Genomic DNA, 25120 nt, shown 5'->3' with positions numbered 1-25120 from the left:
ACTCCGCAGATTTTTGGGTATGTGCGGTTATTACCGTGGGTTTTGCAAAAACTTTGCCAGTGTTGTGTCGCCGCTCACCAGTCTGTTAAGTCCGAGTGTTTCGTTCGTGTGGACTCCTGACTGTCAGGAGTCATTTGAGTCCGCTAAGGCCCTTCTGTGCAGTGCCCCGGTGCTCACTGCGCCTGATTTTGAGCGTCCTTTTAAAGTGGAGGTGGATGCCAGCGCTACTGGCGCGGGCGCTGTCCTCTTACAGGAGGATGAGTGTGGCATCGACCACCCTGTCTGCTATTTCTCGAAGAAATTTAACAGACATCAAGTTAACTACAGCACCATTGAAAAGGAGGCCCTTGCGTTGCTGTGGTCTTTACAGCATTTTGAAGTCTATGTTGGGTCCAGTTCCGAGCCGGTTGTTGTGTTTTCGGATCACAATCCTCTTGTGTTTTTATCTCGGATGTGCAACAGCAACCAGCGTCTCATGCGCTGGTCCCTGTTGCTGCAGGATTTTAACATCGAGGTCCGTCACATTAAAGGGGTTGAGAATGTGGTTGCGGACGCTTTGTCGAGAGTGGACTCGTAGTTGATCAATCATTTCTTTTAGGGGAAGAAATGTTTGATCTTAGGTAGGGGGGTGTTATGACTGTCAGTCATATGTTTGTAGCGCGGATGGGGAAGCGCTGTTTTGTTTGTTCTCTCTCTGTCCTCTGTCTCTCTGTAGTTCTACTTGCCGCTCTCCTGCAGGTGTGACCTATGATTGGCTGAGGGGTGTGGGGACGCACCGGCTTCTGGTTGGAGGACGTCACATGGCGGGCAGCGATTGGCCGGACTCGAATGACGGGGTTTTCAAAGGGGGTTCCGGTAGTTCGGACGCTGGCCCTTCTGCCTCACCACCGCCATTCGTCTGAGCTGCGTTAGGACGTTGCCAATCTGTATGTGTGTGTGCTGTCAGTATAAATCTGACTTTGTTCGGTGTTGAAGAATACAATTGCAGTCCCGGTAGTAGGGGAGAACAGCGTGGGAAGGGGGGAATTTTTCTCCTGTTTTATGTTCAGGGAGTCAGTCCCAGGGTTTGTATGTTTTTTTTTTTTAAACTCTAGTGTTAAGTAAGTTTTTGATTTACCAGAGTGATTTTTGTTTGTTTCTTTGTTCGTTTGCTGTTCCTCCCTGAGGTAACCTAAAGGAAAAAAAAACCTTTTGAAAGAATAAAACATTGGGTTAAGACTGCAAACTTGATTCTGTTTCTTCGTTTCTGTGTTGAGACGCTCTGGTGGTGAGACAGGAGAGGTCACTTTATGTTATTTCCCAGCACCCCTAGACTGGGTCGTAACAGTTTGTAGAGCAGGTGTGGCAGGAGACGGTAAGTGAGATTGAAGCATGTGGAGTTGTGCGCTCTTTCAACAAATAGTTCCACTTGAACCTCTTCCTGACTTTTTTTTCTTAATTAATTAAAGTGTTCTTGAGGTCTGAGGTTAATTTGACAGACTCCCTCCTCCTCCTTTTAAAAACTCTTACAGTATCTCTAAATTACCCTTTTGCTAATTTCCTCTGGAGAACAGTTGAGATAAAGTTAATGTGATGAACATGAGGTTCAAAGCACTGAAAGAGCTTGACAAGGCATTGATTCATGCACTTACTTCACATTCAAACAGTCAGAGAGAGTCAGCAGGGTGTTGATTTTACAGTATGAGTCTAGGCAGATGTGTATCTGTGTTTCTTTGGGGGAAAGACATTTAAAGCATCCAGCATCAAGGATTTTTTTTTTTTTAAGGAAGTCAAGTAAACAAGTAGAACAGTTGTTAGTCAAGTGATTTGAGAGCGCAGATTTGAGGAGTATTATTCCAACACGGTTTGCACAATCAGAAAAATTCCAACGGTTTATGAAAGCTGAGACTGTGCTCTTTCAGTCGATATGTGGTTTTTACGGTAATTTTACTCAGGCATTTAAGGAAGCTCGAGCTGAGTTCTCCTAAAAATGGCAAAAAGAAGATCCTCCCGGGTTATAAAACCTCCACTGATATTTCTACATGGTTTGAGACTGAAGGAGCATCTGAAGGAGCAACTACATGTGAAAAGAGGTAACATTAGACGGGATGAACTTCAGGATGAATGAAGCTCTCTCCATCTAGTTTTTACTCCATTTGCTCAATTTTACATGTTAGTTAAGGTTTGCATTATGTGGTGACTTTTTTAGAACAGTGTACCCGGTTGTATTTGTAAATTATGTGCGAAATTTACAAGCGGCAACCTCCGGTCTTAGAATATGAGACAACACAGAAGTGCTAAAATCTGCTGTTTCTCCAGTGCCAAAAAAAGCTGTTGTCAAAGCAGAAATTAACATTTTAACAGCCTGGTTCAAAAAACATCTCTGGTCTGAGTTGCTAATGTTACTATCGGGTGAATTTTTCTCTAACTTGGCCGTTCAGAGGATATTAAGATTCGCAAGCTCGCACAATCAGAGGCACAGCTCAGGGTCACATGACCGACAGGCGTCCTATAGCTGTACGCGAAGCCCTTGCCGCTACCAATATAGCCTCGATAGCCGATATGCTTCATTTACTGTTTCAAAAACAGACGGGTGATGTCGGGGAGACTACGTCCGTGTTTTATACAGTCTATAGAAAGTCATCGTTGACGATGTGTAATAAACTTTTTTCGAACGAAGTAATATGCTAAGTTTTTATTGTAAATATGGAAGTGTGTGCGTTGTGCAGCGTGTAAAATAGTGCATATATTTATTGTGCGGTTATAGAACGTGTCCTGTGTGATATCCTTTGTAAATCAATGCATCAAGCCTTATTTACTGAATCCCTTCTCCCACACTTTGATCTTTCAGTTTTGTCCCCAGACAAGGAGCAGCAACAACCCTCAGGTGGTGTGTGTGACAGGTAAGAGAGAGATCTCTGGTGGATGCTGGAGATTCCGGTGATGCTTTTAGCATCCTTATTTGTACTTACAAAATAAGAAACAATGCTCAAAAATTTACATATGTTTATTAATCTTTAAACTCTAAGTCTTTCCTATAAAATATGCTCCTCGTGTTTGATTGCAGTGTTTCCTCCTTTACTTAACCTCTAAAATCCTATTCTGTCTTTCTTTATTTCTTCATTTTAAACTGTCATACTCTCATATAACATGCAGCAAATTAGAAAAAAACTCCAGATATTGAAAGTTCAAAGTATTCCAGAGTTATGCACTGAAGCATTTACCCGCAGGAGATTCTTGACCATTTTATGAAGTGTTCCTCAGGTCTGAGGTTAATTTGACAGACCCTCTTCTTCTTCTTCTTCTTCTTCTCGTCCTCCTACTCCTTCTTTTAAAAACTCTAAAAGTATCTCTGAATAACCCTTTTGCTACTGTCCTCTGGAAAAAGCACTGAAAGATTTTTATTTCACAGTATGAATCTTGGCAGATGTGTGTCTGTGTTTCTTTGTGGGACAGACATTTGAAGCATCCAGCATCAATGTTTTCTTTTTTCAAGGAAGTCAAATAAACAAGTAGAACTGTTGTAAGTCAAGTGCTGGAGTAAATGTTGGTTGATTTGACAGGACAGGACATGATGCGAGATTGTTTCGGGAGCTCAACTCTCGACCTCTCATTTTTATGTCCCTGCTCGGGCTACAAGCGACCCACTCCCCACAGGAGCGAAGCCTAGCACATCCAATTAAATGACAGACAGGTCTGAGGATGAGACACACACAGCCCTGTTGTTGTCTCTTGCATGTCAGCTAATGGAGTTATGCTTGCAGCTTGGCTGCACAGCGCTGACGCTCTCTGCTGGGACTCGGGATCAGGATTGAAAATGAATCTCACTCCAGATTTTTGCGTCTTGTTCAAGCAAAACCGATCGATCTTTGTTTTGTTGGACTAAGAAGCCTGCCTCCTGACGTCGTGATTGAAATGCTCTTCAGCTCCGGGGAGGTCAGACGGTGCAGCACTCGACTTTCCAAATATGAGTCATAAATGAAGATAATGGAAAATATCTCCAAGAATTTCTGCATTTTTTATCTAATTCATGAGTGAACTTGCGCAAATATTCCACATCTGATCCCTGATGTCGAGCCCAAGGAGGACAGCAAAGGCCAAGAGTGAAAACACGCTGAATAATTTGAGTTTTTTCTCCTGTCTCATGCAGGATTGTGATTTGAGCTTGTGTTGAGTCAGATCCCTTTATTTCAAAATATGGATTTTTGTGTCAGCCAGGGGAGAGTTTGGCCGTCCCATAGAGCCGTGGCCCTGCAGGGCTGGAGGCCATTTCATGGTCTCTGATTCTCATTCGTCATTCAGCAGCGTTAAATACTCGTAGGCAAATACCCGCTGACACCAGAGGGCGAGGCGATCGAAAGCAATTAGGCGTCTTTTTCTGGGAAAATCTGCAAACAATTCCAACGTCGCATGAGGAAAAAAAGGGGAAAGCTTGGCAAATTTGTTCCTGCTTCGGGAAATATTTCTAAAGTCAAATCGGAGGCGCTTTGACCATCAGAAAGTCTCCTTGCCGAAGTGTGTGTCACACAGGATGGTAAAAATTCAATTTATTCATCTTCATGGCTTTGCCGCCAGGAGAAGAAGAATAATACCCAAACCCTGTCACAGTGTGTGTCGCTACCTCGTCTCATACATCCACACCAGGAGCTGCCTGGGTTTATAACAGATCCAACATGTTTTACATTTCAAAAGCAGAGACTTTGAGATTTCTGTGCAGATTGTGCTACAAACTGTTAAAAGTGTAAGCTTTTCTTTACCCTCTCTTAAAGTGCTTCTTATTGGCTCCATAAAACAAGTAAATTGATCTAAACTAGAGGTACCACTGTGAGACCCACCTCATGCATCTTCCCTAAATGTTTAAATGAGACTAACCTGCAAAAACTTTACATTTTGCATCAGGGAAGAAGAACTTCCAGAATTCAATTTGCAGCACTTCTTAAAGTTTGAGTAAGAGCAGACAAACGGTTGCTAATGGCTAATAAACTGCCTAATAAGAATCAGCAGCGCGCCTGTAAAGCATCTTTTATGAGTGCAGCCGACCAGCTGGGAACAATGAGCCGTGGTAACACTCACGCTGAGTCTGTCTCCTGCTTTGCCGTCCAGGGATGACTCCTTGTGCAGCAGGTTGTACTGGGAAATCCTCCTGCTGTCCTTCTCCAGCTGCGAGAAGACGTCGTGCTGGTAGTAGTCCATGATGGACAGCGGCTTCTCAACACTGCTCCTCTTCAGGGTCTCCTCGTTGGGGTCCACTGTGGACGAAGGAGAGGAGTAAAGAGAATCAGGAAGAAGAAGCTGCTGTGCTGATTTGATTGAGATAAACTCTGTGGATCATTCAGTGGCTGCAATTGAAAAATAGACCTGAGTGACTCTTCTTGGCTCTGTAGACGAGCGTCCTCTGAGGCGAGCCTAAACTGCTTCCCTCAGGTTCAGCCTCTGAGTCGCTGCTGCTTCCCGAGTACGTGCACACTTGCAGGACTCTTTCCTGTTTGACAGAAAGACTCCTGTTAAACTTTAAAAAACCTTTAAAACCTTTAACTGACTTTGGATTATCTTAAACTTACACCAGCCAAGTCATGGTCCTTCACTCTCCTCTCTGTTTCCTTCTCTTTCTCCCCTGTCATGATGTTACCACGGGGTGCACCAAGACTCAACCTCTTTGTCCTGATTGCATCTGTACGCAAAGAAAGTTTTACAGCACATTAGCATCAGCAAACAGCAGAAACTGTCAGTCCTCGATGCATGCAGACAGCCCAGAGAAGAAAACATCATTTGAATTCTTCCAAAGTGACAATCATCCCTTCAGAAGCTGCATTCAGCCGAAACCCGTCCAGCTGCCTACACACACATTTCCAGCCTATATGAAAGCAGCTGCAACAATATCCAAGCTATCAAACATTAATGGTGTCCAGCCTGCCATTGTTCCCAGTCATGACTCCTGGCAGCCTGAACAGAACAGCTTTCAGACCAGGATTAAAAAAAAGCTGTATTATCACTCAGCCTCCTCAGGCAGACGCTGGTTTAATTGTCTCTTTTTAACATTCAGCTGTATGAGAATAACAAACCGCTGAAAAATATGCATTAAGAGAGCTTTGTGCTTCTCCTCTTCGGGTATAAGGATGCAAATGGAGAGCCAGGAGTGGCTGCTGTCTGCTTCGTGCTGAACTAAAGGATGTGAAAGAGTAAAAACATGTACAAGGATGAGACTTATGCAGCATTCAGGAAGAGAAAAAGTTTAAAAGCGGGTTCAAACGCGGAAATTTTGGAGCGGCCAATCACATTCCTTGTTGACATCTGACTGGCTCCACCCACAGCTTCAGCCAATAATGGTTAGAGCTTCATTATAAGAGCTTTAACTCCCACCATCAACTAACTACTTATGCCAAAAATATCATCAGTGGATTGAAACAAATGTCAGAACCCACTCAAGACCCACAGATGACTAATTTAACTCCAAAACACCACCCAAAGTGGATGTAAACAGCCAAGTACCACCCTCAAGAGTGGCCTTGTGATGGGATTCCTGGATAACTGAGCAAATACCCAAAAACCACCACGCTAAATAAAGAAAAGTGATTAGCAACAAGTCCTCTGAAGCACTCTGTGAATGCATATCAGCTTGCCCACCAATCCGAGGCCCAAGCAGGAAGCAACACTCTTCCAGTTTGTCCTCATTTTCCATGGAGGCTCCACATGGATGAGTCCAGATGGGCTGAAGATGGGACCAAGACTTACAAGACCCATATGGGTCAGCAAAAGCCAGCTTGGATCGAGTTTGGTCCCTGTTTTGCTCCAATACAAAGCGTTTGGTCTGCCTACGAGGGCTGAAATACTGATGCACCGAAAAGCCGTTTGGGTTTCAGATCCTGCATGAGTCATGCACAACCCTCACAGATAACATTGGCTGCAAGATTCGATGATTTGATAAAGATGCACTGAATAAATTAAGGCTCTTTTAATCAACATTTGGACAAGGAACGCCAAACGAGAGCTGAAAGTTATGACTCAATATCTGCCGCGAGAGCAGCGAACAAGAGAAGATGCTAATGTCCTGTAAGCATGAAAGCGTGGGATGTTTTTGTAGCTTTAATTAGCCATCAGATCGCATCCAGCTCAACACCTCTCATCACGTTAAACACTGAGGCACACTGAGCTCTGTGATTTATGGCGGTGTTGACACGCTCATCTAATTGCATTTGTTACTCTTCCTAGGGGCATGGATGGTGTTAGCGTTTCTTCCAGGACACAGACTCCTTTGTCATCTCAGCTGAGTATCAGATGTCAGCGTTGATGCATTAGCTTCAAAATTAGCTGAACAAACAGGCCTCTTCTTTTAATCAGGGGGCCTAATAAAGCGAAGCACTTCCCCTTGTCTAGAGCGCTTCAGCACTCAGGAGGGAAATGAAAAAACTCTGACGCTCAGTATTTTAGTTCGCCTCTGAAAGGTAACACATAATGTTGAAGGCTTTCAACAGAAGCTTTTACAGGCATGCATTTTTGACTTTGATTTAGACAAAACAGGCTTTTTTCTTTTTTCATGGAGTGCTTTGTGGTTTAAGTAGTAAAATAAACCGACCATGTGAGGGTTGGAGTGTTAGGTTGGATTTTGAGACGTATCGGACTCACCTGAAGTTGCTAACTTGGGCAGCCGGCTCTGGGCGTCTTGCACGTTGTTGCTGCAGGTCACAGTGGGGTCGGACAGGGAGTGACCCAAGCTGGTGGGAGCATGCAGGCGAGATTTTGGGAGGGAAGGCACTTTCACATCAGGTTGTGAGGGGTCTGGGTGAGAAGAGGGAGGCTCCCGAACGTGCTCGGAGGAGCCGGCAGTCACCGCATCGGGACTGGATTCAGATTTGGGGATGTGGCGACTGCTGGACCGAGTGACTGAATCGGGGAGAGGGAAGGTGCCGATCCCGCTGTCCAGAGTTCTCATCTGACAGCTGGAGCCTAGAGTGACAGGGAGAGGACTGTGATGTCTGGGAGAAGCAGGGGACACAGCAGAGGACAAGACAGGGAGGCTTGGATTCACATGCAACGGAAAGGGTTGTGAGTAAAGAGGGCATCTGTACGGCGGAGAAAAGAGAGAAGAGAGCAGTTTTATTTGATGTGGTAGTTTGAAATGTCTGCTGTTAGCTCCTCCTGATGCACCTTCGCCCATTAAAGACTCTGTTTGGAGCATTTGCAGCGACAGATTCTTATACGATCTGACACCAGGAAGCACCTGCTGCCAGCCTTTCTGAATGTAACACACAATCAACCCGAGGACATGTTCCTCTGATTCATCAGGGTGCATGCTGGGTCGTAATCAGCAGAAGTGACAGCGAGCGGCAACAGATGGACGTCGTTTGGAAAGCACAGTTTGCAGAGCCTTGACTCAGGCTGGAACAGATGGAGCGCCATTCAGCTCGGCCCAGGTCCGTGTAACTGTGAACGCTAATGGCCGACAGTCACATCGGCTAATTATGTGCAACTTTTCGCTGAGATCAAATTTGTGAAAGTGAAAAGGCTCATCATGTCTCTGTCTTTGTTTCTGTGAGTCAAACTCGCTCCCACCATTATGCTCTGTCTTTCACTGCCGGCCTTGAGGAGTCCTCTGCAGCCATGAGCTCCGTCTCTCCTGTCTTGGTGGAAACTCTGGCGTGTTTTGCAGAGACAGATCGATCCTGACAGGCTCTGCTACTCAACTGTACAGCCTCGTCTCGGCGGGGAAGCATAAACACTGCCTCGTCATGAGTCTGGTTGGTAGTGGAGTTTTTCCAGGAGTTTGCAAGAAATGTAAGAGGCATAGTCTGAGTTTGAACTTTCACTCTCGCGCTTGGGTCTGAAGCTCAAATTATTGATCCGTTTTCTTCTTGGATTGGCAACAAAGAAGTCTCTTGGCACCATTAGCAAAACACTAGACAGAATTCTTCTCTGGGTGTGGAAAAACAACAATAAATTCACAGATGAGAGGGTTTAAGGAAGCTTTTCATTCATGTTTTGGTGAACGCAGGAGGCTTTGATGCCAATTTTGCAAGTTCTTTTGATATTCTCTGACTTCTTCTGGCTTTTTAACACTTTTCTCTGCACTCGCAACCCGTGAAAATGACTGTGGTGTTTGCATGTGCACAAACACAGCATTCGACGCACAGATGGCCTGTTGCTTGTGTGTCCCTTGAGGACAGCTGATGCGAAACGGCTCGAAAAACGTCAAACAAATCAAAGTTTTCATCCACCACGATGTGGAGATGGACGCTGGTTTGTGTGATGTGGATGCAGCCGTAGATTACAGAGCTGTATAATTGAATGCCAAGCCTCAGCGGTTCAAAATGCCCTCTATAACCACACCATAACAAGGAGCACTGTAATTTTACCCCGCGGCAACGACAACTGGACATAATCCAGTTTTTCATGAGCTCCTATCATTTTGGTACAACACCTCCAGGGTTCGAGGGGAGACAGAAAGCTGGTTTGTTGATACCTTAAAATGAGGTTTATACAACGAGCAGGTGTTGCACAGAAAAGGGAAAAGCTTCCTCATGTAGGAGAGAGCAGATTTGTTGGTCGATTCAAGCCCCTGTTGTGGTTTCCTGGACAGTCCGAAGGCTCACAAGGTAAATCTCCAAAGCTAGCCTCGGTGAAGTAATTGCTGAATTATTGCTATTGATCAACACTGCCATCACACCCTTACAGATATATTAGGGTCGCTCCGTGCTTTGGGCCAGTCAAGGTGTTATTTATCGTCCTTTTAACAGAAAAAATACAACCTCGAGGGAAGCTCCTCGTCCAAACAAAAAGTGACCAGAGTGGAGAGACGCTCACATCATAACTCCAGATTTCACTCAAGCCGGAAACTGTTTCTATGATTGATGGGTTTGTGAATGCTGCACTTTTTTTGAGGAGTGTGACATTAAAGAAGCACAGAGGAGCGGCTGCGGCTGAAACCTTTATGAAATATTAAACTCAGAATGTGGAAAAGCGCTGACACTGCAGGATTTATATAAAGAGAGGCCGTTAATTAGAATATGGGGTAAATTAAGAGTTTTATTTTCAGCGCTGAGGCTGCGACCCATCATAAGAGAACTGGAGTTTTGGCATGGTTGATTTTTCACAAACTTTTCAGTTGAAGTCCTAAACTTCTGGTCGTGTAAAGATTATTTCCACCTACACTCAGCCCTGCAAGCAAACACTTGTCTGTAAGGATGTAGAACATACCAACTCATCTTATAGCCATCACAATGGCTTCGTTTTATAAAGCAGCTTCAAGAACATCCTGTCGATAAAAGGACAAAAAGTTGCACTTTTCCCAAAGATTGAGGCCCTAAAGACCCAAGTAGTCCCAGCAGATTTCAGTCTTTGCAGGCTCTGGCGCTTTATTAGACAATAAGTCATTACGACCTTTCAGATGGATCACTGAGACTCTTCTCAAATATCGCACCAAGTGACAACTGAGTGACAAACTCGCTGCACTCCACTTCCACTAAGCGCACTCTGCACACCCTCCCGTGTAAGTTTATCACTCCGATATGATCACAAACATCATCCCCTCTTGTAAACTCTGTATGCATCATATTTTTTTCCCACTTCCTTAGCTGCTCAGGCGTTGTAAAATATCACCCGGCTGCACATCAATCACCTGACTAGACTGTCAACATGTTGTTCGCTGCTGCCGCCGCTATTTCCCCACAGTGACTTCGAGTCTGGCAGGGAGGGAGAATTAGTGGGCGAAGGGATTGAGTTGTCAATCACATCAGGAAATCACGACTGTAACACGTGTTAATGCTCGGCTGCACCGGTTGATTCCTGATGGTTAGTGACAGTTTCTGTAAGCTACATGAGAAAGCTGTACTTGCAAATAAGAAAGTCAGAGGCTCGGAGCAGACGGAGAGAGCTTTTGGCAGAGAGGAGAGATGGTACGAGGGGAGTATGTCACAGAAAAAGTCACGAGTTATTAACTTTAACACACCTTGAGGAGTTTTACTGTGTCGTGTGAAAGCTTACCGATCATGTGGTCTTGACATGCTGTGTCTGGGATGCGCCCCTCTTCGTTTTCAGCCCTCAGGTTGATCTTCTGAGTCATTAAAAGAGTCTAGATTTGAGAAAAAAAGGTGTTAGTGATACAAAAAGCTGCCACATACTTGAACATACACTTTGCTTTGTATTTCATACATCAAGATGAAAAGAGCAGCTTCAGGCAAGGTTAAGTTTGTTAAAAGTTTTATCCGAATAGTGAGGCAGTCATGGCACTTTTCTTCTTCTCTTTAATTGGGTTATTTTTCAGAAAAGGGTTTGGTTAAAGAGCAGGAGCTCACAGGTCAAACAGCGTCCCTCTTTTGTTGTATTTCTGCAGGGGGACGATAGAGAGAAAGCTTGGAGGATGGTATTAAATGGCCCCTTTTGTCAAACTGAGTGCCTGCGATAAGGCGCTGCTCCATGTTATCAAAATTCCCCATCATGTGGATTAAATTTCCTTCAATATGCAGTGAGACTCTCTTTTTGTAACACTCTCCCTCCATTTGCTCGGCTCTTTTATTGCCTCTTTTGTGCTCACTCTATTTTTGACTGACGGACTCAGAAGAATAAACCCACAAGGTCATAATTTTAGCCTTTTGCTTACAGAGTGCAGAGATACGATTTCAAAGATGGAGACGTTTAATTCAAGTTTGCATTCGGGGTTGAGATATAGTTTAAAAACCTCCAGCCTTGTGGAAAGAACAACAACATCAGCCTGGGAAGATAATAAAAAAGTAGGCGATGAATTGTAGGCCGGGTAAGAACACAGTGTGAATCAATAGCAGCCCTTTAGGGGATGTGATGCTGAAGAGGCGGCGGGCTTGTGGATGTTTGTGAACATGTACATGTTCTGCAAGAGTGTGAAAACCTGCGGGATTTTGCATCAGTGTGTGTGTTTGTGCCAACAGCAGGACCAAACAAGCAGAGCTGCGCTTTAATAAAGTCAGTGGAGCGGTGTCGTGGCGGCGTGTTTGCTCACTTACTGCAGTATCTGTGCAGATCTCCATATCTCCCTTCATTTCGCTGTGTTTCTTGGGTGAGGAGATCTCGGGCGGCGATGCAGCCAAAGAGTTGCCCTTCACAGCGGTCCTGTGAGGATATAAGATTTGATCTGTTTTCATGTCTGTGTGCTGAGTTCCTCCTTTATCAACGCAGCAGGGAGACAGTGAGCCTGCTGATAAATTGCAGTGACCTGCTTTCTACACAGGAACACCATCAAGTGCTTCCTCCTGAGTAGTTATTTGCAGTTATTGTGGATTTAGAGTGGCAAACAGCGAAGTAAAGTGTGGAAAATGTCACATGTTGCCGTCTATGTGTGGGGATGCTTGCAGTACCTTGTGCTGACTAGAGTGTGGTCAAATGTCATGCAGACAGCTTCTGTTTGTGTGAACGTGTTTCACAGCGACAGCTCATGATAAATGTCAAAGAAACAAACAATTATCTTTAAGTGTTGCTTCACTCAAGAGCGAGACAACTCAGGCAAGGCTCCGTGACAGGAACTAATCAGCATATCATCCAAGCAATTAAGATGAAACTGTATTCTTGATGGCTAATGTGTCGTTTACTGACCTGCCAAGAAGCTCTTTCACAAACTGGTCTTTGCCAATGAAAGCAGTCGTGCACTGGATCTGACTGGCAATCTGACCCATCTGATTGTTGCAGTGGTCCATGATGGAGCTCAGCTTGTTGTTCATCTCTGAATGATTCTGCGCCTCCTGGCTGTCTTTCTGCTTCTTATCCTTTTTCTTGTCAGACTTCATTTGTTTCCCTCCAAGAACCGATCCGATCTTCAGCTCCTTCTTCTCATCTTTCCCCTTGGGGGAGTCAGCTTTCTTGCCGCTCAGAGCTGGAAGTTTGCTCTTACGAAGTCCGAACCAGTTTGCCAGAGAGGGGCCTGTTTTCTGTTTGGCCTCAGTTGCAGCAACCTTTTCTTGTTCTTGACATTTCTGCAGATTCTCTTCGATGCCCATCATGACTTTCTCTTCTATAGTGCAGGCTGTTGGGCTGATTTTCTTCTCCTCCGTGTCAGGGGCTTTACTTGGCGAGTCTGTCTGGGTTTTTACTTCCCTGCTAAAATCTGGTTCATTCGGGGTCAACGCTTGGTTTTCTGAGCTGTACACAGAAGACGATGTTGGCTGAAACTGTGGGTGAGATGCAACTTTCGCAGGCTTTCGGATGTTTTTCAAACCAGCTCTATCGCTGATAGGTAAGCTGCGTGCTTCTTTCTGAGAGGGCGAGCTCACAGCCTCTCCTTTTCCTGTTCCTGGTGGAGCCTCGCCTTTGGACCCTGGTTTGGAGGTCCTCTCAGGGAGGATGTTGTGACTGCTCGAGCCTGTCATGCCTCCATAGTGGCTAAGCCGAGTCCTGGGGGAATGAACCGGGCTCTCAGCTAACCCAACACTCGGCACCTCTAAGGAAGTCTGCCTGGACAGAGAGTTCCCCCTCTCGCCTGAGTTGGTGATGATCTGGGTTCGGATTTTTCCTGGCCCATCCAGAGAGCTGATGTTGGGTTTCTCAATGTAGTTGGTGCTGAAACTCTGGCTGCGAGCTTTGGCTCCGTTCATACCCAGAGCTGGCTTTAGATGAGGTTTGGTGGTGATGGATATGGACCTGGAGAAAAGCTGACTTCCTCGTTTTCCAACATCGCAGGTGTCCCCCTCCTCTGGTACCACAGCAGCTTGTACTTCTTCCTCCAGCAACCTGCTCTGGACTTCATTTTGCCCCTCTGTAGAGGACATCTTGGGCGGTGGATCAGCACTGTAAGGAGGTGGTAAACTGTCATATTGAGGAGCAGAGGTGGAAGTCACAGTCTCCTTAGAGACTGAGTTGATATGATCTTTCTCCTGCTTGCCTGGAATAGACGGACTGTTTTTATGGCTGGGGGGGGATTTTAAAAATGCCTTGAACCCCATTGGAATCCGAGTCTTTGAGGCTTTTTCTGTATTCGGTGAAGTTATGACTGAACTCGGAGGGCTGATGACAGTTTTTCCATTTTGCGGTTCTGCTTTACTTTGAGGGGAATCCTGAACTGATATCGGTAAATTGATAGCTGTCTTCTGCACTGTGTTGTGGACATTTTCTTGCATTGATCCTCTTTTATTTGCAAATGAGTTCTGAAACGAGGACCCTCTGAGGGCACTGTAGGGAGGAGGGACATTCTTTGAGCTTTTAGGTGCAATTTCAGTTTCTGGAGCACACCCTGAGTTTGCAGTAGGGAGGTAGTCTTTCATGGTAGTCTTCTTGGAAGTGCCTTTAGTGGGAGTCTGAGTCATGGCGGGGGACTTTTGAAGGTGCTGACTGGTTTTGTCGACCAGTTTCTGAGGTGCAAGTGCAGTCCCATAGCCTGCATCCATGTCTGAACAGTCTTTATCCTTAATGGGCAGCGTACTTTGCATATTTGGTAGAAGTGAGGTCTGGTAACTTGGGGGAGGGCCCCTCACAGTGGTTGGTGTGGATGGTTGAGCCACCCAGGTTCTATGTGCTTGAGGTGACCCTTCATAATTTGGTCTGATCAGTAAGGAGGTGGTGCGGCCCGGGGGAGGGGGAGGAGAAGGGGACCTGAGTTTGTTTTTATTGGGTTCACAGTGTTTGTCTCTGGTTGGCTGTTCGCCACTATCAGCGTACTCCAGGTGTTTCCTTGGAAGTTGTGGGGAACCGGAGGAAGAGCCCTTGTTCCAATCGGCCCTGCTGGGGAGCTTGGAATTCACTGCCTTTGGGCTCTGTGAGCAGGTCCCTGGTGCTTTGATGAACCTGGAAAGCTTGACTGTGGGAGAGGAGGGGGATTTCTCCTGACCAGAGGGTCCTGAGTTTGTACTGATACTTAGCTCAGTGGTGGAGCCCTTAGAAAACTTGAGGGGAGATCCTGCAGGTTTGCCTCGACCAGGTATCTTTGAACCACCAGACTTGGCACCAGCAGAATCTGTCACTGCAGGAATAGAGGGGCCTTTAGTGGGTCGGCTGCTTGGTGGCTTGATGAGCTTCCTTGTGGGCGTCAGTGGCATTGACACCCTCTCTGCGCTGCTCTCCCTGCTGCTGCTTAACTTGCTCAGCCTGACTTGATACTCCGATGGTTTCTCTGGAGATTCGAGGACAGAGTAGTTTCTTGCATTCGCCGGTTTTTGCCTCGTCGGCCTCTCTTTGGGGATCAGTTCTGCGTAATTTGGAACCACCTTGGTACCTTGAATGTCATTGCGAGGTCCTGCTTCAGGTGTGAGCTTCTGTGCACAGAGTTCAATGGGCTCCCCCTCTGCATCGAATATGGCCTGTATGCTCTCCTCAGACTGACTCGATTTGGCCCCTTTGGGCTCCTTCAGCAGGCTGAAAGGTCTGGGCCTCCCATCAGCAGACTGAGTGCGTCCCTGGTCTCTTCCTAACCACTGTTGTTTGAGCAGCTTGGCAGCATCTCTGGACAGCCTTTTGGAGTCTCTTTCTGCTTGTTCTGCTGCGTGGTTAAAGGACATTCGCATGTCCCTGGAGTCAGACTTGGGCTCCTGCGAATCTTCCACATCAGAGAGGTGATTGGGAGCCTCTGGTTCAGGAGGGTTATAGTGAAGTTTGGATGGTTTGCTAAAGGCTGATTTCCGTCCTCCTTCAGGTAGGAAGCTGTTGATGAAACTCATGAGTTTCTCCGGGCGCTCTTTAGAGTCGTACCCAAGAGGCTGGGTCGTCACGGGACCGGCACCACCATCACCTCCACCTCCACCCGTGCCATCCTGTGTTCCCTCCCAGCTGCACAAACTGTCCGAGATGCTGTGTGAGAGTCTCTTGCAGTAAAACCAGTTGTCCTTTGTGGGGATGTTGTCACCACGGCTTGAGTGCGCCAGCTCATCATCTGCATCATCTGAGTCATACGTGAACTTCTTTCCTCCGACAGCTAAACTTCTCCCCACATGAGTCGGCTTGGAAACGCCTTTGCTGGAGCTCTTGATGCCCAGGGAGTAGATGCCCTCGTTGGAGTTCATGCAGTCTTTGTAGCCGGACTTGGAGACCTTGGATGAGAAGGAAGAGCTCCTGTGTTTCCTCCTCTGGAGCTTTCTCAGCCCCTCGAGGATGTGGCTCTCCTTGCGCCTCGTGGGCTGCTCCTCCGTGGCGTCACAGATATTACTCGGGGCTGATGAACCCAGACTCAGCCGCTTCTCCCAGGTCAGAGATGACTGCAAAAAGGAAGACAAAGGAAACATATCAGGGTTTATGCATGAATGCTTTCCTAAAGGGAGACAGCACAAACAAGCTCTCCCAACTGGCTCCTTGATGTGTAATTTTTCTCTTTATAGAGTACGGGAGTTTACCATTTTCCCTCCGGAGCGTCCATCATTCCAGGTATACGAGCCACTGGAGAATTCGCTGCACGCACTTGACAGGGACAACTCACTACTGCTGCAGCTGCTGCGTGGGTACAGAGGCGCCGGCACTGTCAGACTCAACTGGCTCAGACACTTGGCCACAGGGAGACCTGCCTTTCCATTCAGCTGAACCTCCTGTGAGACAGAATAAGGAGACATCAAATCAAAGAGGAGTCACTTGTGATGGAAAATTTCTCTGATTTTTCTGAGGAGGGATGTTTGGTGTCGGATTTGAGGTGGCGTTGCATGACTGTCTGAAACTTTATTGTGATGGAGGATGTTAAAAGACTTGACAGACTAATAAATACACTGCCGAGTGCTTCGTTAGGAGAGTTTAAAACTCTCAAAGTATCAATCACATTTTCATGTGCAGTCATCATAACACAGCAGATGTTCCTCCGATCAGCACCTCCCGATGAAAATGAAGTATCTGGCGAGATGAGACGGAGACAGATTAATGTCCTGGTTCCTGTTTCGCTAATCTCATCTGAGGGTCACTTGTGTGTATCACTTAACACAGCTTTTAGGGACGTTTTGATAAGAAGATGAAACTCTTTTCTCCTTCTGCTTTCAGAGTTTATCAGGTGGCAATCTCAGAGGGGTAGAAGGGTTAAAGAAGAGAGCGGACTCCTTTCCAGCTCTTAATGCATAATACATAAGATGACTAATGTAGCACAGTGTCCTATGGAGTCGTTTTTACTGACGGGGAGTCTAAATCGATGGATTTCTGGTAATATGACAAGGACTTATTCCTCTTAGAGCCAAGTGATACTGCTAACTCTTCCTGCCGAGGCCGAGGACGGGTCACGGCTGCACATATTTGGGTCTGTATTTTAATATCTTGTAATGATTTCTTGAAAGAAGCAGGGATGTGGTTTTGAAAGCATGGCTGAACTGTAAAAAAATGTTTCCATTAAGCTTACATTAGAGGGAGATTCTGTGTTCCTGGAAAGCAGGAAGGCCTTGCTTCTCTCTGGCTCCAGAAGCAAATCAGCCGCGGATAAATCCATGATGCGAGAGTGGAGTTTCTGAAAAGGAAAAGACACAGCAGAGTGAGTTTCTCCTTTTTTACCTTGGGGTTTAAAGTGAATCGAGTCTTTGTGGGTGGGCTGAGGAAGGCAGAGGAAAATTTTCTCTGCATGTTTGTGCATCATAAAAATACAGGTTGGTTCAGACGAGTCCCAACAGAAATGAGTCATTTTAAGTAGAAAGAGTTGACAATGGGTGCTGCTCTGGTTTGTTTTTAGGTTAAAAAAGCAAAATATCACCCCCAACAAATAAATATAACATCTCAGAACTCTGTGGTGAATGCTGATGCAGGGAGGAGTCCTGCTCCTCAAAGTCATGAGGTCATTGGCCGGTTGAAAAAAGCGGGTGTGAATAGGAATTAATTGCATCAGGGAGTGAGGGATCCCTTTGATTCCTCTCATTCATATCCTCATCTGCAGTCTCTTCTGTTTCTCGTGCACAAGAGGGGCGGATACAAAGCCAAACACATTTCCACGTGTTAATCTCAGGAGTTAATTACACCGCCTTTCTTTAGCTTACATGAACTTAAAGTGGGACAAAAACTCCTGATCTGAGGTTGGATTTCCTTCAGACGCTCTCTCTGGGAGTCTACCTGCAGGTCTCTGCTCTGTGATCTATTTCCTTCTTATGTTTCTGCCATCAAAATGAAATGCACCTCTCACGCTGTGCACCTCGTGGAGGAAAAGCACGTCTTCGAAAAGTGAAAGTCACCTTCCATGAACGGAGGCTGCTTTGAAAAGCGAGCGCTCAAATTTTCCATCAATCCTGTAATCATCTCAGAATTTAACAAACAGCCAGATTCGTCTTTCTCCTTAAATCTCCGCGCTGACGGCTCGTATTGACTTTTTTGTGCTGTGAAAGAATCCTCTGAACATTACAGTGCAGAAGAAGAAGAAAGAAAACAGCTCCTAATGATGCCAAAACTTAACAGCTTCTTTTGTCTCCTCAAAACAAACAACCTGCATCATGTCGCCTGTGGCCAAAACACCGCCATCCCACGTTTTTTCTTTTCAACTCTCAGCAAAAACGACCAAAGGGAAAGCTTCTTTTTGTATTAGCGGGAGCTTGTGAATCAGCTTTCAAAGAGACTGACTTTTCACCTTCAGAGACTAGGTGGTAATGGTGCCATGGAAACAGATCGATGCCCACTTTCACTGCTTTTCCAGCACAGAGATAAGGAAAGAATTCTTCACTATTTTTAGGGTTTATATAACATCAAACTGGAGTTTCTGCACTGGTTTGAGCTCATGTACAGGAGAGTTAGTGTAAGAGGGTTGAAAAACTATCAAGCTGCGTTTAAGCTATCGTTTAATTAGCTTTGACCCAAACCCAGCGCCTGAGGCTTTTACTCGACTCCTGAAGTCATGAAATTGAAATTTGTGCAGCTGCGATGCTGCATCCCTGCTGTCTACCCGGGATGGGAGTGGCTGAGGTGTCACGGGAGGCTCTGATCTTATCATAGGGTGCTGGATTTCACCTTCTCAGCATCCTCATCAAGGATTCAGTCAATAGTGTCGCAGGGTCATAAGAGGGGGGTGCAGTCGAAGGAAACGGTGGATGACAAGGCCGTCTGTGTACAGTGATCGGACGTTTTGAGGATCAAGGAGATCAAAGTCAAATGTAAGTTAGTTACTGGATTGTATCATAAAATATGTTTTTTGTGCACTTTGGTGGAACATTTAGAACAATTACGGTAGTTTCGTCCGCCTTGAAGCAAAACATTCATGTAATAACTGGTGATTTATGCGTGAATGAGTGAACATGACGTGATGTTAATGTTGGTCTCAAGGCTGAAGTGCATTTATCGTCCTCTTTAAAATCAAAAGCTCAAACATTAATTCAACACAATCCTTTAATTCCGTTTAAATTTGCAGCACACCTTCCTCTTTACAGTGCCGTGTGTGTTTTGGAGTAGCTGTAATGAGGTCATGGCGTTCACTCTGTGTCCTTGGGGCCCTGAGAAAACACAGAGGATTTGTCCTGGTAATGGCCGACTCAATTGCCACTTGCCTGTCATATTTGATAAACAGCATAAGTGGACGGGACTGCACACCAGTTATTTTCCCCTCGGCTGTTGGAAAAACAACTATTTCTTAACAATAAATGTCAGATTTCTTTCTCTGGAAGAATATGTGGCACTTTGGGAATCAAACCAGGTGCAGGCACGGTGCAATCGGCATTAAAAGCATCACACGTTTATCAGAGGAACCGAAGATGCCCTGTGGGAAGGAGGGAACGTTTAATTACTGATAAGCAAAAAGGTCTGCGGCTAAATGGGAAACAGTAGACTCTGTTGGGTGATTAAGTCTGCCTCTGCTCCAGGCTCAAGCGGAGAAAAGAAATGAAAACTCACCATAATTATTTTCATATTTCCATTAGTGATTCTGTGAGTGGGTAGAGAAAACTGATTGTAGTTTCATGAGGGTGTGGGTTTAGTTTCAGAGGAAGAAAATGCATGAGGAAGTATTTAAAAAATCCACTTTTATGGAACGATATGCTCTTTAAATGATCTGCAACCCATCGAAATCTGCTTTGATTATCCAAACTTCTTTAGTTTTGTCTTGATAAATATATTTCTACACGCTCCGTTGGATGGATGCTTCCACCTGGTGTCTTGCCGTGAAATATAGATGCAGCTCCTCCACGAAACAACAAGCTCTCATCATGATCAACTCTCACTCTGACTCACTGTGTACAGTAGAAATATCATTACTTAGTAATGAGCCATACACATTTAAACCCACAGATATGAACTTTCTGTTTATCTGACTCATGTGAGGGAAAAATAAGACATTGCACCGAGTCTCTGCCTTAATTCGTGTCTCCGACTAGATTGCACCTCTTGGTCCCCGCAGTGGTTTCATCAATATCCCTCTCCGAGCCTTTTATATTGCAGTTTCACTTGACAATGTCCCTGCCTGTCCAATAATGGCTGTGGAAGTAGCTGGAACTGACGGAGAGCTTTACAAAACACCCACAGCCATATTATTTCTCCTTTCCCCCCCTTCTCTTCCTTTTTTTAAAAAACTCCATTTATCTACCATGTCTGCCGCTTCTTATTGCGCCCTCACTTCTTCACTTCTCCTTCCTTGTCGTCTGGGCGCCACATGCTTTTCTGCTATCTCATCTCTCTCCATTCTCACCCTTCTGTCCTTCTCTGCTTCTCTACTTATCTACCCTTGCTTGCCTCCTTTTTGTTTTCCTCTTCCTTTCTCGTGTCCCCTTGTGACTGACGGCTACTTTTTTCTCTTTTGGCAGCTTTCTTGTTTCGTTTTTGGCTGCAGTGATTAGCACGATTACATAAACCTTACTTTCCGATACGTAGAAGCTCAAACCTTCCAATGTTGTGTTTTCAGCATTAGAGGCATAAAACTTCTCTGATTTGGAGTGCAGTGTTAGTTTAAGGGTACACTTGAGACCCAAAAAGTTTCAGGAACAAAACGTAGCATGAGTAAGAGAAGTAAAAACCTCTGCTCTCTAACGCCTCTTCTCTGCTCCTGATGAGAAAGAGCACAGATTAAGATGGATGCGTCAGTATTTCTCACCCCTTCTTTTCTGTATTCTGAATCAAAGTATTTACAGTCTGCTGTTCTGCCTCTGTCTCCTACTGAGACCTCGGAGCGCTTTAACATCAACCCAAATGAAAAACAACTTCAGATGCATGAGAAGGAGCTGGCTGGCCTTGTTTACAGGAGATGCTGCTGCTGACTCGCTGAGTGGAGGCTGGGATTGAGCAGGCAGGTTTTACAGGAGTATGGATGTATGATATGGAAATACATAAAACATATTGTACACTTTACAGGTCTGCTACTGCTTTTTCATAATGAATAGACTTTATGGAGGCTTTTAAGGCCGCCTACGAGCAACAACATTCAGCTTTTACATCTAAAGTTTCTATTAGGCAGCTAGGAGATGAATTTCTGCACAAGTAGCACTTTGTCTTCATTTTTTATGACCTTTTTAATTGTACTTTATCAAGATTGTTATAATATTTTCAAAACACTTTGGCCAAGTAGTAGTTTCCTCTTCGTAAAGAGTAGTTTCTGCTTCTTAGTTAATTCTCAGCTTTGTGGATGCAGATGGCAGCGTGAGTCAGCCGGATCATGTTTCCTCTACCTGAACATGATACAGAGGTGCATCATCCCCTCAAACCCTGGCCGCCTGCGTGGGCAGCTATACCGTACCTGGAGGAGCAGGTCAGACGCGGGCTTTATCCGCTGCTGGAACAAAACGCCAAGCGCTCGGTTCTGCTGCTCGAGGTCGAACACACGAGTTCGCAGCTTCAGACATTCCTCCCTCAGATCCTGGGAGAGAAGCAGCACAGAGAGTGTCAAGGAAATGCATTTTATACACTCTCAGGGTCATAAATAGACATCACAACTAGAGTGGAAGTAATGTAACTTCAGGATCTAATTATGAGTGAAATGTTGTGGTTTAAAAAAGAAGCTAATTATGAACAAATCCCCTCATGTCATCATCTGTCTACTGCTATTTTCTACCTTCCTGCAAGAAGAAGAAAAAAGGATGCACAAACCTTCTGAGTGAGAAGCGCCTGCACAACTTGGTTTGCAACCTGAAAACACAAAAAAACAAGGCGTCAGTGAATGCATCTTTGCTGTTCTGCAGCTCTCTGACCTCATTTGACCCTCACTGGCCTCTGTAGACAGCATTTGCTCTGCTTATGCTGCACTTTGCCAATTTGCACAAACGATGATGTATTACAAGTTTAAGAGCACACAATGGTTCAGTTTCCAGCGCACGTCATATTTAACTTCATGAGAACAGATGTAAAAGCTCAGCGTCTCCCAGCAGCCAGTCCTCCTGATGCAGGAGCCTCTCCGATTACGGCCCATTGATTGCTCATTAATACGGTGTGAATCCACATCGGCTCTTTGGAGTGCCCTCGCTCTCGTTTATTGAATGAGGAGAGATGAGAGTAAATATGGTGAAATGAGCCGTGCTGGAAGAACCGCAGGTCGCAGATGTGTCTGAAACCAGACCCTGATCCAACGGGGACCTCACTGTTTGACTTTGACACAAGTAATTAAGCTACAAACGAGCCTGACCACGGGATAAATTCTGAACAAGCAGCTGGTTGAACATAAAAAAAATAATCACAAGGTTTCCACTGAAGCTGTGTGCAGCCTCCATCATCAAAACAACCGTTAAAGAGCTCTCCTTCCACAAGAGTCGACCTCACCGGGTAGAGATGACAAGTAAACACAACACAGGCGAGTGGGGTTGTTTTAATGAGGGCAAAGAAGCAGAAAGGAGGCTGATTTTACCCAGAATGCAACCCACGGAGGATGAAACTCAAACACAGCTCTATCACAGTCTCTCCTTCTTGTGTTTTCTCTTCTTGCCCGTCTTTCCCGCCCTCGGGCGCAGGTTCTCGGTCTGCTGAGCTGCTTGCTTCCAGGACAAATTGGGCAACTTGTCCCTGCTGGTCATACCTCCCCTCCCTCACCCTCCCCCCTCTGTTTCTCCCCCCTTCCTCGGGTGATTCAGCCAACAGGCAGGCTGCTTTATTCGCCTCTTGTGGCTCTCTAAACAGCACTTATCAAGCTCTCACAAATAACCAGAGGGCCCACAAGAGCTATTGTTACGTAAAAACTCTGCTTCTGCTGCAGCAGTTCACATCAGGCTGAGGTTATTTAACAGCTCATCTTCTGAACACAATGAGTCCGGCTCACAAATAAACAACACTAAGAGAGCGTTAAGAGAGTTAACCCTCAGTACTTCTAAAAACGATGCTCTAAAAACGACTTGATCAGAGTATTTTGGTATCCTGTTGACACTGTGGCGAAATCGCTTGTCCTTACAGCTGTTATTTTTCAACATTCATCAGACTTGAGCTGCTGTTAGTCAGTTTATACCTTAATTAAAGCATAAGGGAGGCTGGGAAATATAAAGCTCTATTTTTTAACAGTAAATAACTATTCTGCCTCCCTGAAGCTGAGGTTGAAGCAAATTGCCGACCTTTAGGGAAATCCTGAGTGCGCTGGAGGACCTCATTACGTCTAATTGTTCTTACACTGAGTCGAACCAACCAACAAACAAACCAGGAGATTTCTCGAGCCATGTCCAGAAGCAGCCTTGACTCCATGAACACTCACCTCGTCCAGACAGCGTTCGTACTGTTCCCTCTGGCTCTCGTTCTCCGAGGCCAACACAGAGTTCCTCTCCTGCAAACACACAAACACACACACAGGGTCAGACACAGAAACCTCGATGTAACTTTGCTTACATTCGATGCAACATCAACAGAGACAGAAGCAGCAATCAAGCAAAGACGCCGCCTTCTTCACAAAGGTCAGATGCCAACGCTGAAGCAGGACGGCCGATAAAAAATTTACAAAGAGCTGCTGAGAGAAAGGTCAAGGGGATGGAAGTTGTGGTGTTGAACTTTGGGGCAGCAGCTCGCCGTTCGGAGTCTGGACTTTAATAGGAATACCTCCTCCGCCAGCTGAGAGATGAGGCGTCGGCGTATTGATCGCGGGGAGTTTCCAATTTGTCAGAAGCAGGCGGCATATTAGGAGCTGTCAGTCGGCCCTTTGGCCTTTAGTAGAAACTACAGAATCCATGATGGAAACATGAGGAACATAATTACAAAGCAAAACGTTCAAATCCCAGCGTCCAGGGAGAGATGCTGATTAATTAAGGGTCTGGGATGTGGCTGCTGGCTTCAAAAGAAGCTTTATCTTTCTTCTCGTCTTTGCGAACCCTTCAACCTCAACGTTTGGATTAAAAACTGCTCCAGTTTCTGAACCCTGAGTTGAGCCTAAAACCAAATCAAGAAGCTAAAAACAGCTATCATGGAGAGTTTGGTGATAACTCTGTGGCTTTGCATTGTTGCACAAAGCGTCGTCTGAACTCATGAGGACACACAGCTAATTTTAGCTTCCATTCTCTCACCACTTAACGACTAAGATGACCAGCAGGCTCGTCTCCCTCCGTTTACAGACCACACTGCGTGCCTGCCAACTTAATGAGCAGAACCAGCTGAGCCGCAGAAATGAGATCCGGGCGGTCTTACTTAGTGTCAGCGGAGTTTACGCACGGTGCAGCCTGGTGATGAATCGCCCCGGCTTTTCTTCGTGCTGCTCTGGCCGGCGGTGCATCCATCACGCCCGATAACTTTTGATAAAGCCGTTTAAAGTGTAATGTTTGGGTAGTGTGATTCATCAGACAGGTGGAGCACTCTGTTTGCCAGCGCTGTGAGATAACTCACGGCTGAGGAGCAACAGGCAATTACCTGCCGCTTCGCTCTAATTAGGGACTATTTTTTATCAGGGAAGCATTAGCGTAATTGAGGGAAAACAACGAGGACGGATCCTCTTTTGTTCTTTCTTTTTATATCCGTGCTTAAGGACTAAAAATGCTAATTTAATACAGCTTTATTTCTTACACAGCTTCTTATTTAATTCTTGCATAATTAGTTTTATTATTAATGCGTCTGAGCAGGATTTTAAATGATCAGGACCGCAGCACGACAACATCAAGCAGCCACGAGGAGCCTCTTAGGAGGCAGTAGGTAAGCCTGGTGGCCTGATTTAATTAAGCCTGAGTGCTTTAATTGCTGAAGAGATCCAAGACGATGTGTGTCCGGTGGCTTCGGCACAAAAAGAAACAAAAACAATCAGCTTGGATCTGCTTCTGGCGGCTCTTGGCGGAGCGCAGCCTGAATCCCAGAGCGCAGAGGAAAACAAACCAGAGCTGGAGTACAGCCCAAGGCCCCGGCGGCCGCTCTCTCAGGATGACTTTGCTCTCCAAACGGAGAA

The 25120-nt window shown here is 45.6% G+C and overlaps 1 protein-coding gene across 5 annotated transcripts in view; it reads right to left on the bottom strand.

Annotated features, from left to right (window-relative positions):
* Positions 1-25120, bottom strand: part of LOC141785986 (nck-associated protein 5-like) — a 106083-nt gene that overhangs the window by 11020 nt on the left and 69943 nt on the right. For 3 of the 5 annotated variants that reach the window (XM_074664660.1, XM_074664661.1, XM_074664662.1), the window contains 12 exons: positions 23456-23524; positions 21874-21912; positions 21524-21643; positions 17234-17338; positions 16257-16445; positions 12538-16121; positions 11952-12057; positions 10957-11044; positions 7603-7923; positions 5541-5650; positions 5338-5461; positions 5053-5228 (listed from right to left, as the gene is read on the bottom strand). In XM_074664660.1, the coding sequence (XP_074520761.1) occupies positions 5053-5228; positions 5338-5461; positions 5541-5650; positions 7603-7923; positions 10957-11044; positions 11952-12057; positions 12538-16121; positions 16257-16445; positions 17234-17338; positions 21524-21643; positions 21874-21912; positions 23456-23524 (5031 nt within the window). Of the gene's footprint in view, positions 1-5052; positions 5229-5337; positions 5462-5540; positions 5651-7602; positions 8040-10306; positions 10847-10956; positions 11045-11951; positions 12058-12537; positions 16122-16256; positions 16446-17233; positions 17339-21523; positions 21644-21873; positions 21913-23455; positions 23525-25120 lie in introns of those variants that run through there. The other 2 variants (XM_074664664.1, XM_074664663.1) reach the window with 2 other exon arrangements.

The sequence above is a fragment of the Halichoeres trimaculatus genome, unplaced genomic scaffold, assembly GCF_033239565.1.
Source record: "Halichoeres trimaculatus isolate MK-OKI-2021-1 unplaced genomic scaffold, fHalTri1.1 fHalTri1_scaffold_24, whole genome shotgun sequence".
Taxonomy (NCBI): domain Eukaryota; kingdom Metazoa; phylum Chordata; class Actinopteri; order Labriformes; family Labridae; genus Halichoeres; species Halichoeres trimaculatus.
The sequence above is the reverse complement of the archived record's forward strand: the minus strand, read 5'-3'. Positions and strand labels throughout refer to the sequence as shown.